Consider the following 17,500-nt stretch of genomic DNA (forward strand, 5'->3'; position numbering starts at 1 on the left):
CTCGCTGACCCATTAATTAAAACGCTTCACACATGCGCTTCGACAGGCAAAACGGGAACCAATTCCTCTCCATCGGTTTACCAGGAAGAGAATAAGAGTAAAGGAATTCCTGTGCTTGTTCCATCGCGGTAGGCCTACATGCAAATACGACACAAGACAAGACAAGACAGAAAACATATTGCAAAGCCTATAAACAAAGAGAGACACAAGGCAGACTGATAAAGCATTATACAATATAGATCCGAGAGGAAATACCGAGGAGAAGGGAGGACGGAGAAGTGGGAAGTGGGAAGAGGGAAGGGGGGAAAGGGGTAGGGGAGAAGAGGGAAGGGGCTCAAATGAGATTCGAAACTCAGGGACACATTCACAAGGCTCAAATAAAAGAAACATGAAAAATAAATAAAGAAAGCAAGAAGGGAGTGTTGGGATATCACTTAGCGAGCATAAGCAGAGGAGGGGATGGGGGTGCCAGAGGACGCATCATGTGGTTGGGAAATGCGGTGAGGACATCAAAACCCCCACATATCAGAGGGGGCCATCCATGCGGCCCACATACACAATCTCGGGAACACAAACAAGGGTCTACATTCTAAATCCACAACATAGCAAGAGGACAAGACACGAGGGGGACCGGTAGAGCTCAAGATTCCGGTGTTTCAGCAAGATTCAGAGCAACGCGACTGTACCTGGGAACTGTGAGCTGAAGTCAAGGTCATGGGGTAAGAGCAGACAGCCTGAAAAACGCAGAGAGAAGGACAGAGATGAAGAACAGTGTCAACCCCAATGAAAGCTGAAAATCAAAGAGCAAAGGAACACAAAAAACGGTCTTTAAAGAAAGGCTGAAAACAAAAAAATGTCTTACAATAAAAGCTGAAAATAATCTTAAAATAAAAGCTTAAAATCAAGGGCAAAGAAGAAGAAAGGCATTAAAAACATGGAATACTGTAAAAGCAATTTCCACATAAAGCTAACTTAAATGCTAAATAAAATACATCAAGTCGCATATAAACATGCTAGGCGTTGCGTTAAATAGATGACAAGCAAATTAAATGAAGCTAAATTTAACATAAAATTGCATAAATTATATCACAGTTGAGTATGTTAGACGTAATATTAATAATAAATTCTGTTCATAATTATGTTAAGAAATGAAGAGATGAAGAGAGAGAGAGAGAGAGAGAGAGAGAGAGAGAGAGAGAGAGAGAGAGAGAGAGAGAGAGAGAGAGAGAGAGAGAGAGAGAGAGAGAGAGAGAGAGAGAGAGAAAAGAGAATAAAAAACGAACTCAAAAAGAGAAAAAGAAAAAAGAAAAGAAAAGAGAGAATCCTAAAACCCACCACCCACCACACCTCCCCCCTCCTCCTCCTCCTCCTCTTCCCCCACCACCCTCTCCTCCCCCTTCCCCTTTCCCCTCCCCCTAACACTACAGTAACTACCGGTCAGTGGTCCAGCAGTGCGTACCAGTTTCACCCTAACCGCACGCCCGCCATGATGCTCCCGACCCGTTTGTGGGCTAAAAACACAATCATGCTCGACTCTGCTCGAAACTGGTGTTGTTCCGCTTCGTTCGACCGGCTGAGTTTCGTTTCATTATTCTGGGGCTCGAATCATAGCGAAGGTCGTCGGAAGGGTGGGAGAGAATGAGGCGAGGAATAAGAGAATGTGGGGTTGAGGAGGAGAGAGCAAGAAAACAAAGGAGATAAGGAGAGGGAGAGGAGGGAGAATGATAGAAAGAATGGGAATAAATGAATGAATGAATGAAGGAGAGAGAGAGAGAGAGAGAGAGAGAGAGAGAGAGAGAGAGAGAGAGAGAGAGAGAGAGAGAGAGAGAGAGAGAGAGAGAGAGAGAGAGAGAGAGAGAGAGAGAGAAACGACACCTCTGTTTCCTCTACCGCCTGAAATTGGAACGTTTTCCATTCCTATCACTTTCTACGCAGAAAAGGGTTGACAGATGATACAATCATACACTCAGCCAGTCATTAAGACGAATCATTAGCATAATTACACTTTCACAGTCAGAATAACAAACACACATGGCAAAGCTCCTGATAACAGTTGTGAAAACCCTCTGGCTTCCGGCATCATATTTCGGAAATCCGCGACAAAAAACGAGCATTAGGAATAACATCCTGTGAGCACACGCAATATCAGGAAACGGTTTGCAAATATATTTCGAAAGCAAATATCTTTGGTAAAATAATCTCCCTCATTCTTGTTTCAACTTCTTCCTCCTCCCCCGCTGCTCCTCATCTTTCTTCCAATTCTCATTCTCTTTCTTCTATTCATCTTCCTTCAAAACCTTTTTCTGCATCCTGCTTATTTTCGTCTTTTAATACTATGAGTCATTACTTTCTTTTTCTTACTTCCTTCTTTCCTCCCTCCTTCCCTCCTTTCCTTCTCCATTCACTCCTTCCTTTTCCATCTACATTATCTGTTCCCTTTCCCCTCTCCTCCTTTTCTATTTGCTCCTTCAGTCCCCTTTTCTAGTATCTATTCCCTCCCCTCCCTTCCTCCTTCACTCTCCCCGTCTCCCTCCCTCCTCCTTCCTCAACCCGTCCCCCTCTCCCTCCCTCCTCCTTCCTTACCTCCTCCCCTTCTCCCTCCCTCCTCCTTCCTCACCCCGTCCCCCTCTCCCTCCCTCCTCCTACCTTACCCCCACCCCTTCTCCCTCCCTCCCTCCTTCCTCACCCCCTCCTCTTTCCTCCTCCCTCTCTCCCTCTCCCCCGCAGAGCGCCATGAACCGTCGACCCCCAGACTTCAAACGCCCAGCCGGCCCTCCCAGATCGCCAATAAAACCCGGAGCACCAGAGCCTCGCCCGCAAGAGCAGAGGGTCGCAGGGGAGGCGTTTCCTCGAGGCTCTCGTCGGACACGCGCCGCCCATTCGCGAGACGTGGTCAGGTCACCATCTCGGCGCCGGGAGATGGTGATGATAACGAGTGCGGAGAAGGCGGTGGTGAGGGGGCGGGGCGGGAGAGGTGAAGACAGTGTTGGTAATGAAGTAGAGGATCAATTTAACGATAACATGATCATCCGTTGTAGATAAACATCTACGTCCAAGGTTTTCTTCACTTTCGTGTTACTATTTTTGTTTATTTCCTAACGGGGCCCCCCAGATGACAATCTCAGAGACAGTCCTACCTTCATTATGCTGAAAACGGAACATTATGAACATCCATTTTCTTCCTCCCTCCCCCTCCCCTTCCATTCCCCCTTTCGCCACCTGCCACTAGTAACTCCGCTCCCCTCGGCCAGCGTCATAAAAATGTCACTCAACATCAGACCGTCTCATTTCGCGCCCTTATGAACACAAACACGATTTGCATTCCTCCGTCAGGGGCGTTCCACAATGTGCTTCTGGGAGGCTGTGGCAAATATTGGACCAGCAGGACCTGCCTGATTTTGCATGTGGTATGGGAAGGGAAAATGGCAAAGAAAACAAATACAACAAAAATGAACAGAAAGAACAAAGGCAGAGAATAATTGTTAGTGGTGAATAATAAAGAAGGAAAGAGAAAAAAGAAACAAAAAAATCCCTTGAAAATGTCAGCGACGCACCAGGCTCTTCCACCGCGCGAAGCTGTGATCCGCGAAAGGGCCCGCAGGAGAGCGGCGTTTGGCGAAGGCCGCCCGAGTGAAAGCCGCGCGATTGTTCTTCTGTGGCGCGTGACACGGCGTCGCAAGTCGGCCCGACCAAGGCCCGACGGGCCGGTGTCGTCCTTGCGTCGTCGAGCTCAAGAAATACATTCGAAAGAGCCACTGAACAAGTCGACCCTTCGATCGAACGAGAAGTTTCGAATGCCATGTATTGTTTAGGCTGCAGAATGCAGGCGCTGCGACCAGGTGCAGGGGCGCTGTCACCTGCCGGCCGGGAGGTGACAGGAGGGCATGCGCCACCTGGACCTTTCCGTTTACATTAATAAGGAAAATCAGATATACATAAATATATATACACTTATTCACTACATATATGTGAATGTCTGTATGTATGTACGCATGTATGTAAAAGAACATGTGTACGAATATATATATATATATATATATACGCAGATATCCATGTATGAAAATATGTATGTGTGTGAGAACGAGTGTGCGTGCGTGCGCGCGTGTATGTGTGTGTGTGTGTGTGTGTGTGTGTGTGTGTGTGTGTGTGTGTGTGTGTGTGTGTGTGTGTGTGTGTGTGTGTGTGTGTGTGTGTGTGTGTGTGTGTGTTCATGTATAAGTTTAAGTATTTCTATATGTATGAGTATGACTATGTATACGAATATCTCCTTCTAGCGTATGAATACATGACGCACTTCGGCCACAAGCTGATACACAAAAATGCCAATACCAATAATGCCAATACGTGTAAGGAGTAAGAAACCAAGAGGAAGAGAGCGAATCGGTAAGAGCAAAAACAAAAGGTCAAGCGAAGAAAACGCGTGAAAAAACAAACAGACCAAAACATGAACTTCTGAATAAAGAAAACGGGACAGAAGTCATTATAACCGCGTTGTGTACCGTTAGCGGGATCATCAGCCGACACCAAACCTACTATCATCGGTCACCCCATTCATCGCTCTTCCACAACCCGGTTCTAACGCCCGCTGCCGTCCTAACGAGGGAAATTACCTTGTTACGCGTGAGAAGCCTAGAAAAAAAAATACTGGAGCGAGGGAAAACAACAGGTATTATCAAGGACTTAAGCGAGGCGAAAGAACAATGCAGAAAGGACAGACTAAATACGACCAAAAATAGATTTCGGTAACTTGTAAAGGTGGACTGAGATATTAACTCCCTCCTTTCTGCCGCCACCCCGGCCCCCTCCCCCCAGACACACGCGCGGTCTGCTGTAGTAATAGCACTTACCTCACGGTCAGTACTGGCTATTACCACCCAAGGCTGTGGACGATGGCTCAACCCAGATCTAGCACCCATCTCCCCCTTCCATACCCCCCTCCCCTCGCTAAGGGTGTGGAGCGTCTAGAAAAATCCCCTTGATGCTACAGTCAATGATGTTCAGAGCTGTTGTGGAGTTTATTGTTAGTGATATTAATAAAAAAATACCTAAATTAATAAGAATAGTAAAAAAAAAGTTATAATAAATATAACTACAAAATTTTGATATTTTGTTTAGGAACATTTTAAAACTTAGACGGCCTCCGTCAAACCGTCTAGAAAAAAGTTTTGTGTACACAAGCGCCTGTCGCCCTTTCCTCTCCCTGCCTGAGCAGCGCCTCCGGAATGCGTGGCACGGCACCTGACAAGACATTAGTGCCATATCTTCTTCCTGTCCGACCGCAGGCCTAAGCACCTCCACCCCGCCTACACGTCAAGGGAGTAGGGGGGGGGTGAGGGGAAGAGGGAGGAAACTCCTTCTGGTAACGTCATCAGTACACCTGAGTGTACACAAGGGTTGGGAATGTACCACTTTATCTTTCTGACGACGAGTACCTCAGAAACCCAAGTCTGGCCGGCACTGCTTTCCCTTGGCACCTGGCTCTCCCATCTGGCACCTGTTTCGCTTTCGGTTTCTCTTGGATCCAATTCTTTCTATTTTATTCTCGTGTCCATTTTATGCGATTTCCTTATTAAAAGTCGTACCCTGGCACGCCTAGAACATACTCGCTATTATCGCTAGTCGAGGCCCACTCACACGAAATTCAGTAAGAATTCCTTTCATAAAAATACCTATGTACTTAAAACCACATATACAGTTCATATTTGGGCCCAGCTGTTCTCGGGCATTCGTGACCTTGTCAGTGCCTATTTAAAAAGATATTCCTTTTTTCTCTCGCTCGGCTATCTCTACTTGTCCTTCTGCTTCCCCTTCGCCCATCCGTCCTCCGTCCGACCGTGTACTAACGACCTTTTCAGAGGGCCATTCAACCCTCATCAGCTCCGACCAATGGCCGCGGCGGAACAACTTGTCGTAGTTCTTATGGTTCCTCTTTGCAGATGCCCTTCCTTCGTGCTCCCTCCTTCGCAGCCTGATGACGTCCTTCACGGCAACAACTCCAACGAATGTCCCAACCGTTTACCTAGGACTATTCTTGGCACTGGCAGGGCGCCTGCAAAGTGCAATAGCAACATAGTAGTGAAGGACGAAGCAGCTCGGGAGGCGGCGGCGCGGTGGTGGGCGAGGAGGCGGCGGTGCATGCGACACTCCCTCTACTTAAGTGTTGCAGCAAAAACTAGTAAGTGATACACATATAAGCAATGGCCTGCCTGGCATGTCCGATGTGTGCGTGCGAGTGCACCTTCAGAGCAACACGCTCTCTGCATGTGCGTGGGATGATGAAGGTGAGAGCCGCTGATGTAGATTTTGCCGATAACTCTCTTAATTGCTTCAGTCATGAGTAAAACGCTCAAAAACAGAACCATAATGACCAGAGTTTATTCACAGGACAAGGAACAGCTGTCGGTGCAAGCAATACACCGCGTGGGAAGGATGTTACACCGAGAGACATAATTCAGCGAGGCAGACAGGCTTTGGTGTCACGGTCAAACAACTGTGTGCGTCCAGGGCGCCGGAGCATATCCGGAGTGGGGTGTGGGAGACGCGGGAGGGGGGGAGGGACCGACACCACAAAGAGGACGTCAATAATCAGCCAAAGGAAGGGGTGGCACTTGGGGCGCTGAGTAAACACCCAAGGGATAAACACCGAGACATGCCGACAAAGGAAACTTTGTAACCTGTGGAACATCATGAACAATGCCTCCACAGGGCGCTTTGGGTGAGTAACGGCCGCATAACCGCCGCGTGACAATGCCCTGGTATTACTTCAGCGACAGCCAAACGCAAAGCGGAGCAACGGACGCCCCATTCGCTGTCCCGCGCGTGGGCGTTCCACTAGGCTTAGCAAACACTGCAAGCCAGCGCAAGAGAAACGCAAGGTCCATTAAGATGAGGACCCAATAGGCGGACATCCGCCTCGTGCCCCGAGACGGATGTCGCATGGCGGCGCTTGGCATAATATCCGAAGACGAAGATGACGCGTCGTAACAATGGCATAACAAAGGACTCATGAGCAGAGGGCGACGTGCAGCGACCTTGTGGCGGAACAGACGTCTCCTGTGTCCGCTGAGGAACACTCCTCGCCACTCCAGCCTCCAGACGCCCCTCGATCTCCCACGCACTCCAAAACCTCTCAACTTTTTCTTTCCTTCCCACGCACTTCTTCTTGCCTGCTCTCGTGTCAACTTCTCGCCCATCTGCCTGCGTGCTTGCTTGCTTATTTGGTTCCTATGCCTACACGCTCTTCGTTATTTTCTCTTATCTCCACCAATCACATTACCTCTCCAGTCCAACCATTCTAGAATTTCTTTACATAAGTTCTCCGAACATTTTCTCTTTCTTCACCCTTCTCTTCTTTCCCTCCTACCTTCTCCCTTTTTTCACCCTTCCTCAGGCCACTTAAAATCCGACGCCCGAGACAAATTGTAGGTTACCCTGACATCAGCCGTCGGGAGGGCCCCTCTCCCCCGGGCCCTCTCTAACCCTCCCAGTCTTGACCCTTGCGAATAACCCGTGAGTCACGACAGCCAAGGACGCAGCCTCAATAGCCATAGGGCTTCTAGAGGTCACCAGGTCCCCCATAGGGCGTGAGCTAGAAAAGAAAGCGAACTTAAAAAACACAAACATCGCTCGGGGGAGCTCCTTTGTTTATGTTTCTGTTGCCGTCTTCTGTCTGTCTTGATAACATTATATCTACATCTACATCATGTTACACAAATAAAGTCATGGGGAAAGCGACACAATGAAACGCCTCCTTCTTCCTTGTTTGTAGTTCGTGTTTACAGTTACTGTTTATTGTAAGAGCGAACCGTCCTCTCTCCTCCGGCGACTCCTCTGCCTTCGTGACAAAGAAAGCAACGGCCCAAGAAACGGAGCGTAAACACAAGGGACCCGACTTCTGGCAGATGCATGGGGGCCACGGTGCCCAAGAAGGCCGTCGCTGGGGCGTGACCAGCGACACCCTGGGGCATCGCAACGCCCTCTATCTGGGCTATCGCAGGAGTCATCCTTTCCCTCCTCAATCTAACGCCTTACAATGCAAGTCGGTCAGTCAGCCAGGCTCTCTCTCTCTCTCTCTCTCTCTCTCTCTCTCTCTCTCTCTCTCTCTCTCTCTCTCTCTCTCTCTCTCTCTCTCTCTCTCTCTCTCTCTCTCTCTCTCTCTGTGCCCACCCAGGATAGAACCTTGAAGCCAGCTCCCCCAACAAGGCCGGCGGGCTCACACAAACGGCTTTTTCATTGCCATTCTAACTGTTAAAGTATTATTAACAATGCAGTGTTTACTCATTCATTATCCGTCGCCATTTGTGACCACTGGCATCATATTACAATGACACTCTCATAATTTCTTGCCTTAAATTCTAGTCGAGACCAATGTTCTTTACAGAGGCAGTTTTATATGCAATACGACCTTCACCATGCATCATCATACTCGACAAAAAGGGCTTTATACTGTGGTCCTTAATTATGGCATAAACACACAGGGGAAAAAACAGCCACGTCCCTGCTTCTGCCACCTGCCTTAGTGACATGCTGTGTGACGAGGACTTCCTCCTTCCGGACTCCTCTGGTCCTACGTCAAAGGAAATTAAAGGATTTTAGAAGGGATGACACATATATCAAGAGATGATAAGGACGGAGGGGAGGAATGGAGGAGTGAAGGAAATGAGAGAAGAATAGTGGGGGACGAAGCGCGAGCGGGAGAGGGAGACTGGAAGGAGAAGAAAAGGAGGTACATAGAGATAGAGACAGACACATAGACGGATAGATAGATAGATGGATACTGTATATGTGTGTGTGTGAAAGAGAGAGAGAGAGAGAGAGAGAGAGAGAGAGAGAGAGAGAGAGAGAGAGAGAGAGAGAGAGAGAGAGAGAGAGAGAGAGAGAGAGAGAGAGAGAGAGAGAGAGAGAACCCCATAAATCTTACCTCAGGACACACTCGTCTAATATCCTCCCGCACTGCAGCCTTCATAAATCCTCGACCGGCTGTCCACTTCACTCAAAAAACCGCCGTCGAGCTGAACCGCCGAACACCCAAACGAACTCATTACCCGCGACGCACACGAATTCACCTCCGACCTTTACCATCGCACGCAAATCACTCTCGGAGGAAAAGACTTGGACCATGTATTCCGCGGCCCCGAGGAGCTTCCAATGCACTTTATGAACGATCGGAATCCCTCCAAGAAAAAGGGCCGAGGGCTGCCTCATCCGCCGCGGACTCCAGCAGACTACCTTGCGGGAGAGCGAGGGGAACTGACGTGGCGGACTCCGATAATAAGTTCGTGAGGGGAACACTGCACCTCAAGCGCGTAGAAGAAAGGGTCCTAAGAGGAGGAGGAGGAGGAGGTGGTGGATGGGGAGGACGAGGAGGAGGAATGGGAGGGGGAGAAGGAAGAGTAGCAGGTGGAGGTGAAGGAGGAGGAGGAGGAAGGGAGGGAGGGGGGAAGGGAAGGGGAGGAGAGGAAGAAGGAGGGAGGGAGGGAGGGATAGAGGAAGGGAAGGGGAGGAGAGGAAGGAGGGTGGGAGGGAGGGAGGGATAGAGGAAGGGAAGGGGAGGAGGAGGGAGAGCGGGCGCCGAGGGGTCAGGAGGGCGAAGGAGGCGCGAGGAGTGTGCGTTACCTGAGGAGCCGCTGTAAACCCTCCCCAAGAACGGCGTCAAGAGGGCGATGCCTTGAACCCGCGAGCATGATAGCAGATTGTATTTTTAGAAACGCGGGAGTGAAAAAGGGGAGAGAAAAATAAATAAAATCATGGAGAGGGAATTTCCGATATTACATACTACAGCTGAGAGGGTATTCCAAGAATATCGAATATTGTGATAATCCTTTCTGGTTTCCTTCTTTTAAGAGAAAACATTTAATACGCCCGTCTGTATTAATATTAATACTTCAACATAAGGTTCACCGCTAATTCTCTACGAAAATTAGGTCAAGTTGTTCCATATTTTCATCTCTAATCCTATTTTGGTAACCCTTAATAATCCACGACCCCTTTTCCGTAACTCTCCATATAAGCAACAGTAGTTCTGGTCACACTCAAACCGCTTTTACCCCCCCCCCTTTCTCTCTCCCTCTCTCTCTCTCTCTCTCTCTCTCTCTCTCTCTCTCTCTCTCTCTCTCTCTCTCTCTCTCTCTCTCTCTCTCTCTCTCTTCCTCCCCTTCCTTTCCCTCACCCGCTTCCTTTCTCTGCCACTATGCCTATGACCGTTACAAGTGCCACTTGTGCCTGTACTCCCTCGTCCCCCCGTGACCTATTTCTTAGGACCATGGCCAGCGCCTGTCTCTGCCTAATCTTGCCACCTTTCTGACGTCACACAGGGGATGGGGTCGATATACGCGGATCATGATTTCCTACGCGGATGCTGGTGAATAATATCAAAACAAAGATTGAAATATTGGGAAAATGTGCGTTGGGAGAACACGGAGTGGGTGGGGCGAGAGACATGCAGAGGTTGGTAGAGAGATAGATAAAGATGATTAGTTTGCGGTGGAATGGGAGAGGGACTGGGAGGAGAAGGAGAGGCATTGGGAATGGGACGGGAGGAGGCAGAGAATGAGAGAATGAGAGAGAGAGAGAGAGAGAGAGAGAGAGAGAGAGAGAGAGAGAGAGAGAGAGAGAGAGAGAGAGAGAGAGAGAGAGAGAGAGAGAGAGTGAGTGAGTGAGTGAGTGAGAGAGTTTCTCAACCGGCCAAAAAGGGGCGTTGTTGGCGAAGGCTTTGTCGCCGTCCCCATCCAGTCTGGGGGCGACCGCGTCTCGTGATGCGTTTATCAACAAACAAAAGTGGAGAAGGGGGGGGGGGGGACGGCGTCACTGTGGCAGACGAGGCGAGGAGGGCGAGAGGGGAGAACAGGGCCTGCCTTCATACCGCGAGTGAGGCAAGTACTGCTACTTTTTCCCTCGCTTTGTTCGGAGAGGGAGTGGGAGAAGTGGACAAGACGAGGCCCCAGAGGAGGAAAACCAACGAACGTAAATGCATTCCACAAATTTTGAATCGGAGGACGCTGCGCACGAAGGAAGGAGCATCACTCACGCCTCCGCAGCCTCCCTAATCAGCTGCGACACGTGATCTACCTGCGAATGCGACGACCGAGACGACCGAAGACAGGTGTGACTTTTGACAGACGCCCTCCAGGCCGCTTATCGGGGCAGCAGGTGTCAGTAGGTCGCCGACTGATCCACTCCACCCTTTACGAGGTCATCGTGAGGTCAAGCGAGCTATTAACCCCATGAACGATAACTCTTGTTGGATTCAAATCGTTAGCAAAATACAATTACAACTTCCATTGAGGTGATCGTCCCTCCTAGCGCGAGGAGGGCGTGGCCAACCAAGCAACAACTGACACCTGCTTGTTACCTGCCGCGTGACGTCACCACCTTGGCGCCAAGACGGAATCGGAACTAAAAGGAGAAAAAAAGAGGGGAAAAAACACACCGCCTCTCATAACAGCTGCTGCGCTGGCATAAACACTCCGACCTCAAAGGGGCGTCTTTAATGGCTGCCGAAGAACAGCTTCTTATTCCCAAAGGTGGCGGGGCGGTGTTGTCTCTGAAACTTACCTTGCCCAGGCTAAGGGGGCGGGAGGGGGGAGGGGGAGGTTTCCAGGCTTACTGACTCATCACGTTCGGGCTTACCTGTAGGGAAGACAGAGGCTCAAATTAGACGGAGTTATTTTTGAATATATATAGGTGAGGTGAGAGAGGGAGAGGCCAAGGACCAAACGAGACACAAATATAAAAAGAGAAAAACAGGCATTGATAACCAGAAATATTAAAATACATATATACTTAGATCAAAACTAAAGCAAGGCAAAGGTAAAAATCACAAATAAGACAGTAAATTCAAATCAAAACATGAGAACGAGTGGAAGGCTCGAGGAATGACCGCCGGCGCGTCCCCGGCGACCGTGACATCTGCCTTCCTCAATTATCCTTTCTCATTATCCTTTCGGTTCCTTCCCACCACCTTCTGCTTCCTGCCTCATCCCTCTCGTTCTCACACAGCGCTCTTTTTTCATCCTCTTAATGCCTTCCGCACATGCAAGGAGTAAAGTAAGAGTACCTAATGAGGTTTTTCAAAAATGGACAAACGGAAAAGAAAAACCAAAAATGTTCGTTCACTTCTACAGACAAAATCACATACACATAACACGGTATTCAAAAGTCCACGAAAGAACCCCCCCCCCCCCCCCCGTATACAGGAGGGAAGTTCGAAATCCAAAAAATGAAAACGGAAAAGCAAAACAAAACATTAATTACGAAATCCCTCAAAAAACGAAAATGGACCAAGAAAAAGAGCAAATTCAAAAAAAAACTAAACAAAATATAAACGGAAAACCACAACTACAGTACTGACTCCCCCCCCCCCCCCCCATGCTCCCGTCTCCATTACCATCCCTACACATACAACTCGAACATGTGACGTAAACAGGAAGTCCCGACAATCCGTAATCATGTCGGAAACGTGAGCATCGGATTTTGTTTTGGCAGCATTAGCGTAAATATTTGCCGTGGTCGCCCCCCTCCACTGCCCTCCCCTCCCCTCCCCTCTCTCTAACGGGTTAATGCGTTCCGCCTGCATTGTGTCGCCGACTCGTGTTTACGTCGTAACTCTCGTGTTTACTCCCTTCCGAATCACTATGCGTCGTTGCTATTCAAGACTGCTTAACCCAATCAAGCTACCACGGGGGCGTCTGAATCTTTTGTATCACTGAAACCCACCGACTCAACCTTACATTCCTGAAAGTAAGGCATCCAATCTTGCATTCCTGAAAGTAAGGCATCCAATCTTGCATTCCTGAAAGTAAGGTTCCCAATCTTGCATTCTTGAAACCCAGCCACCCTATCTTGCATTCCAGAAAAATCTGCCACCAAATTTTCAGAAATCCAGCAATTGCTTTAATGAACGCGACGTGAAGTAAACATATTCTATCCAATTACACTTTTTCTAACGTTAAATCTTTCATAAGAAACGAACCATTAATCTCTATTTTATTCTAACCTTGGCGTTTCCATCAAGCGCGAACGAAAATAAAAACAAAAAACCTAAGCGAAAAATAAATACGTATATATGTACATTTAGAAAAAATCAAATATACAAAACCCTTGGATATTCACATCATCGCGCGAAAATATACACAGCCTTGAGGAGTGTTGAACATCGTCCTGTGTAAATATCATCATCAGCGTTCCTAAAATTCTCCCACGACTTTGCAAATTTAGAGAGAGAGAGAGAGAGAGAGAAAGAGAGAGAGAGAGAGAGAGAGAGAGAGAGAGAGAGAGAGAGAGAGAGAGAGAGAGAGAGAGAGAGAGAGAGAGAGAGAGAGAGAGAGAGAGAGAGAGAGAGAGAGAGAGAGAGAGAGAGAGAGAGAGAGAGAGAGAGAGAGAGAGAGAGAGAGAGAAAGCGAGAGAGAGAGAGAGAGAGAGAGAGAGAGAGAGAGAGAGAGAGAGAGAGAGAGAGAGAGAGAGAGAGAGAGAGAGAGAGGAGAGGAGAGGAGAGAGAGAGAGAGAGAGAGAGAGAGAGAGAGAGAGAGAGAGAGAGAAGAGGGAGAGGAGAGAGAGAGGAGAGGAGAGGAGAGGAGAGGAGAGGAGAGTAGAGAGAGAGAGGAGAGGAGAGAAGGGAGTGGGGAGCAAGGCACTGAATGATAACGGCGCCCCCACCTCGCAAAACACAGCCGCAATTAACAAATAAACCAATGAAGACAACGTAATAAAAGCGCGCAAATTGAAGCCAACAGTCTTAATTTACGCGAGCACGCGGGCAAAAGGTTATCGTTCCCCTTCGCCAAATGTCACACACGCGGCCTCTTCTGCGCGTAAATCAGAGACCCGTTTGCCAAGCACGGATAATCAACACCCACGTTCATGGCGCCATTAACGACCACCGCATAATTAATCTATACGCCAAAGGAAGAGATTAAACTGCTGATAACGGTTAGGATAATCGTTAAAAAATCCGGAGTTCAGGGCGAGTCTCATTAAGGGGAAGGGGTGTGTAAATTAACCGCCATGTTGGTCTACACACAAAAAAATCCAAACAAATCATTTGTGCTCTCATAAGCAAACCAACACATAATCAGAACGGGAGAAGATATAACCAGAACGGAACAGAAAAAATACCATATATCAAAACAAAACAAAAAAACAGCAGAAAAGCAGAAAATCAGTTCATAAAAACGACCGAAAACCGCCCACTCCTCCCGGGCTAACGAGGCGCGACGTGGCGGCAGCGGCGGCCGGCGGACTCTCCCTCAGCCATTATCAGGGGCAGAATCAATCCGGACATGGGACACTTAATACTAATGGTAGCTATTAGGCGCGGACACCTTTAACACCCAGAGACCCAAAGAGCTTAGCTGATTATCTCCTGCAGGTCGCGTGCAGCCTTCTCTGAATTCTTATCTCTCGCCCGTGTCGCTTCGGGTGAGATGCTGGCCGATAAGGCGGCCCGCAAAGCACGGGAGCTAATTGGCCAGCCGCCCAACGAGCACCCAGTGGCGTTGCTGGGCGAAGAAGAGGTTTTGCGACTGCGGTCTTTAGCAGGGATATTATATTTTCATCCTACACTGCCTGTCTGTCTGTTGCTTTCTCTCTCTCTCTCTCTCTCTCTCTCTCTCTCTCTCTCTCTCACTCTCACTCTCACTCTCACTCTCACTCTCTCTCTCTCTCTCTCTCTCTCTCTCTTTGTATGCGATGAAGCTGTTGTCTCTTCAATATACACACGCTATCATCCGATACTATCTAACCATTGTTCTCAATCGGCCAGGCAGCTGGAACACTTCAACAAACACACACACGTCCACATACAAGGGTGTCCTCAAGGGCGCGACACCAAAACGGAACGAAAAGAAGTGACACAACAGGCCTAAGGACAGGATAAAAAATATATATTCACGGCCTATCGCTATGGGCACTCTCTCGCCCCGCAGAATGTCCTACTGCCTCATTCAGCGTCCGGCCGGGAACACTGTGACAAACCATGAAAGGGAAAAGGCGTTTCGTGAATGGAACCAGTTTCTGGCCTTCGAACCTGCGCTGATTATTAGAGTACCTTAAGAAGCATCGCTCTGGTTTCGCTAAAATAAGCCATTTTCACTATACCTAAAATGTATGAGAATTAGTACTATTTCGATGAGAAAATCAATTCAGATCACCGACACCCCACCCTCCTTATGGCACGTAACACCCTCCGAGCCCGACAACCTGCAAAAATCGACGCAGGCGGGGAAGGGCGCGGAGGGCCCTCCAGACCGGCCGCAGCCAACGAGACGTGAAACTCGTCCCGGCAGGTCGCTCTCGGTCGCTCCGGGGGTTCGCCACCGAGCACCTCACGTGAGGGGGAAAGGGTGGAAGGGTGCGTGGGGTGGGGAGGGGGCTATAGAGGAGGCTTTTGTCGCCCTTTGATCCAATATCTGATCCACCACGCCCTGCCACCCTTTTGTGCTCCGTCGCTGAGATGTGTCGTTGGCGATTGTTGCTGAACTATATTAAATTGCGGTTCCAGCTGCGGGCCAAAGGGTGCTAATGGGCGCGACACAACTTTCAAATGGTTTTTTTTTCTCTCTCTCTTCTATTCATGCCGAATCGCACTTTCTTCTCGCTTCCAATACATGTTCACATGGTTCTCCATCAACGTGAACATTAAAATCAAATAAAACAAACAACCAAAGCGAATTCAAACAGGCCCCCCTCGGTCCGTGCGATCGCCTGAGCCGCCCCAGAATCCGGCAAATGCAAGTTACCTCCACAAAACCTTCGGAATTGACCCATCAAAGCCTCGGCCGATGCGGCGCCTCCTCTCTTATGGTCGCACTTCTGAAGCGCCATTTTAATCCCCGGATTACTGACTCTTGGAGGGAAGGTTGTAAATCCCGTCTAACATGTGATTACCAGGCGATTATCCTGTCCGGTACAAAGACTGTACCGCAATTGATACAAGAATTAAGATGCACCAGGGATTTTTTTCCTATCAGTCTTTTATCTCAGGCTCGGTTGTGCAAACTTACGATTCTGACTTTAGAAATCTTGAATGCGGACTGCAGACAAAAACCTGCTGCCTTGGGACGTCGCCTGACTTGGAAAAGACTTTGGTTGTTGTTTTTTCAATATAAGAAAAAGTTATTACAGAAAAATCCACGCAGAGATACCTGAGCCTAGTCGCTATCACAATACAAACAAATAAGAATAAGCAAATAAACAAATACATAAAATCCACGCAAACTACACAACTCGAGACCCCGATCAACACCTCACACAAACACGATTGTTACGCTAATGTATTCCGGACTCGCCATTTCTTCGACTCAAGGGACCGGGACTTAAGGGCTGCAGGACAATGGTTTTTACAGGGACCAGATGTGTAGATGGAGGTCGATTGGCCAATGACCGAGGCTGGGGTAATGAATCCCTCGGGAGCGGATTGGAACTCGGTCGAATCCTCATTACCATCTGGGCGGGTCTTTGGGAGCGGGGGAGAGCGAAGGAGTGACAGGGAGGGAGAGAGGGAGAGAGGGAGAGAGAGGGGGAGGGAGAGAGAGAGAGAGAATCAGAGAGAGAGAGAGAGAGAGAGAGAGAGAGAGAGAGAGAGAGAGAGAGAGAGAGAGAGAGAGAGAGAGAGAGAGAGAGAGAGAGAGAGAGTCAGAGACAAGCATAGGATTTAAAACTACGATTCAATATCAAAATCAAAGTTACTCAAATCTCAGACAAATCAAGAAATTTGAACATTATAATTTTTGGAAGATATTCTATCCCACATCAGCCAGACTCTAAAACAACTGACAAACAGACAAATAAATGGGAATAACAACCCCTGTTCAAACACAACCCGCGTAACAACCACCCGACATGTCACAACACAAAAAGACATCACAGGTCATTGAATCGGCCGGTCGAGCGTGTCCCTAATCGCCTCAAATCTCTCGTTAAATACCGGTGGGGGCAGCTTCATGAGGGCAAAGGGGGCGGGGCCGACCTCGTAAGGCATAAGGTCAGTCACATCCCGCGAGGGCAGAGGTCAGGATGGGTCAGAAGGGATATAAAGAAGCCGCTATTAGCAAGATGGCTCCGACTGGGATAATATTATGACAAGATTCAAGTAAAAAAAGGCTGCTTAAGAGTGGTTTCACTGTGAGGTCAAGTCATTAATGGGGCGGTAAAAGTGCTTGGGAAAATAAGTGTGTAAGAACTGCTCGTCAACTCTGCGAGGAACGAGAAAGCAAAACAAAAATCAAGAAAGAAAAGAAATAACAGGGGTTAACATACACAAAAGTTATAGGAAATAGGTTCAAGCATTATAATACTACCACTTCTTCGGTCCTAATGGTAATGATAATGACGGAAATAATAAAAATACCAAGAACAATAATGACAAATAGCTTACTACTACTCATAATAATAATAATAATAAAACAAGTACAAAAAATTCAAATCAATAATCATAAAATAACAATGCCAATAATTATAGTTATTACTATAATGATGATGATAATAATAATAATAACAATAATAA

The 17,500-nt window shown here is 48.1% G+C and overlaps 1 protein-coding gene across 4 annotated transcripts in view; it reads right to left on the reverse strand.

The window, feature by feature from the left end:
* GEFmeso (Guanine nucleotide exchange factor in mesoderm) overlaps positions 1-17,500 on the reverse strand; it is a 360,178-nt gene that overhangs the window by 69,641 nt on the left and 273,037 nt on the right. For 3 of the 4 annotated variants that reach the window (XM_070130437.1, XM_070130438.1, XM_070130435.1), the window contains exon 3: positions 687-734. The exons of the other annotated variant lie outside the window; for it this stretch is intronic. In XM_070130437.1, coding sequence (XP_069986538.1) covers positions 687-734 — 48 coding nt within the window. The remainder of the gene's footprint in view (positions 1-686; positions 735-17,500) is intronic. 4 annotated transcript variants of the gene reach the window in all.

This window comes from Penaeus vannamei, chromosome 15 (assembly GCF_042767895.1).
Source record: "Penaeus vannamei isolate JL-2024 chromosome 15, ASM4276789v1, whole genome shotgun sequence".
NCBI classification, from domain to species: Eukaryota; Metazoa; Arthropoda; class Malacostraca; order Decapoda; family Penaeidae; genus Penaeus; species Penaeus vannamei.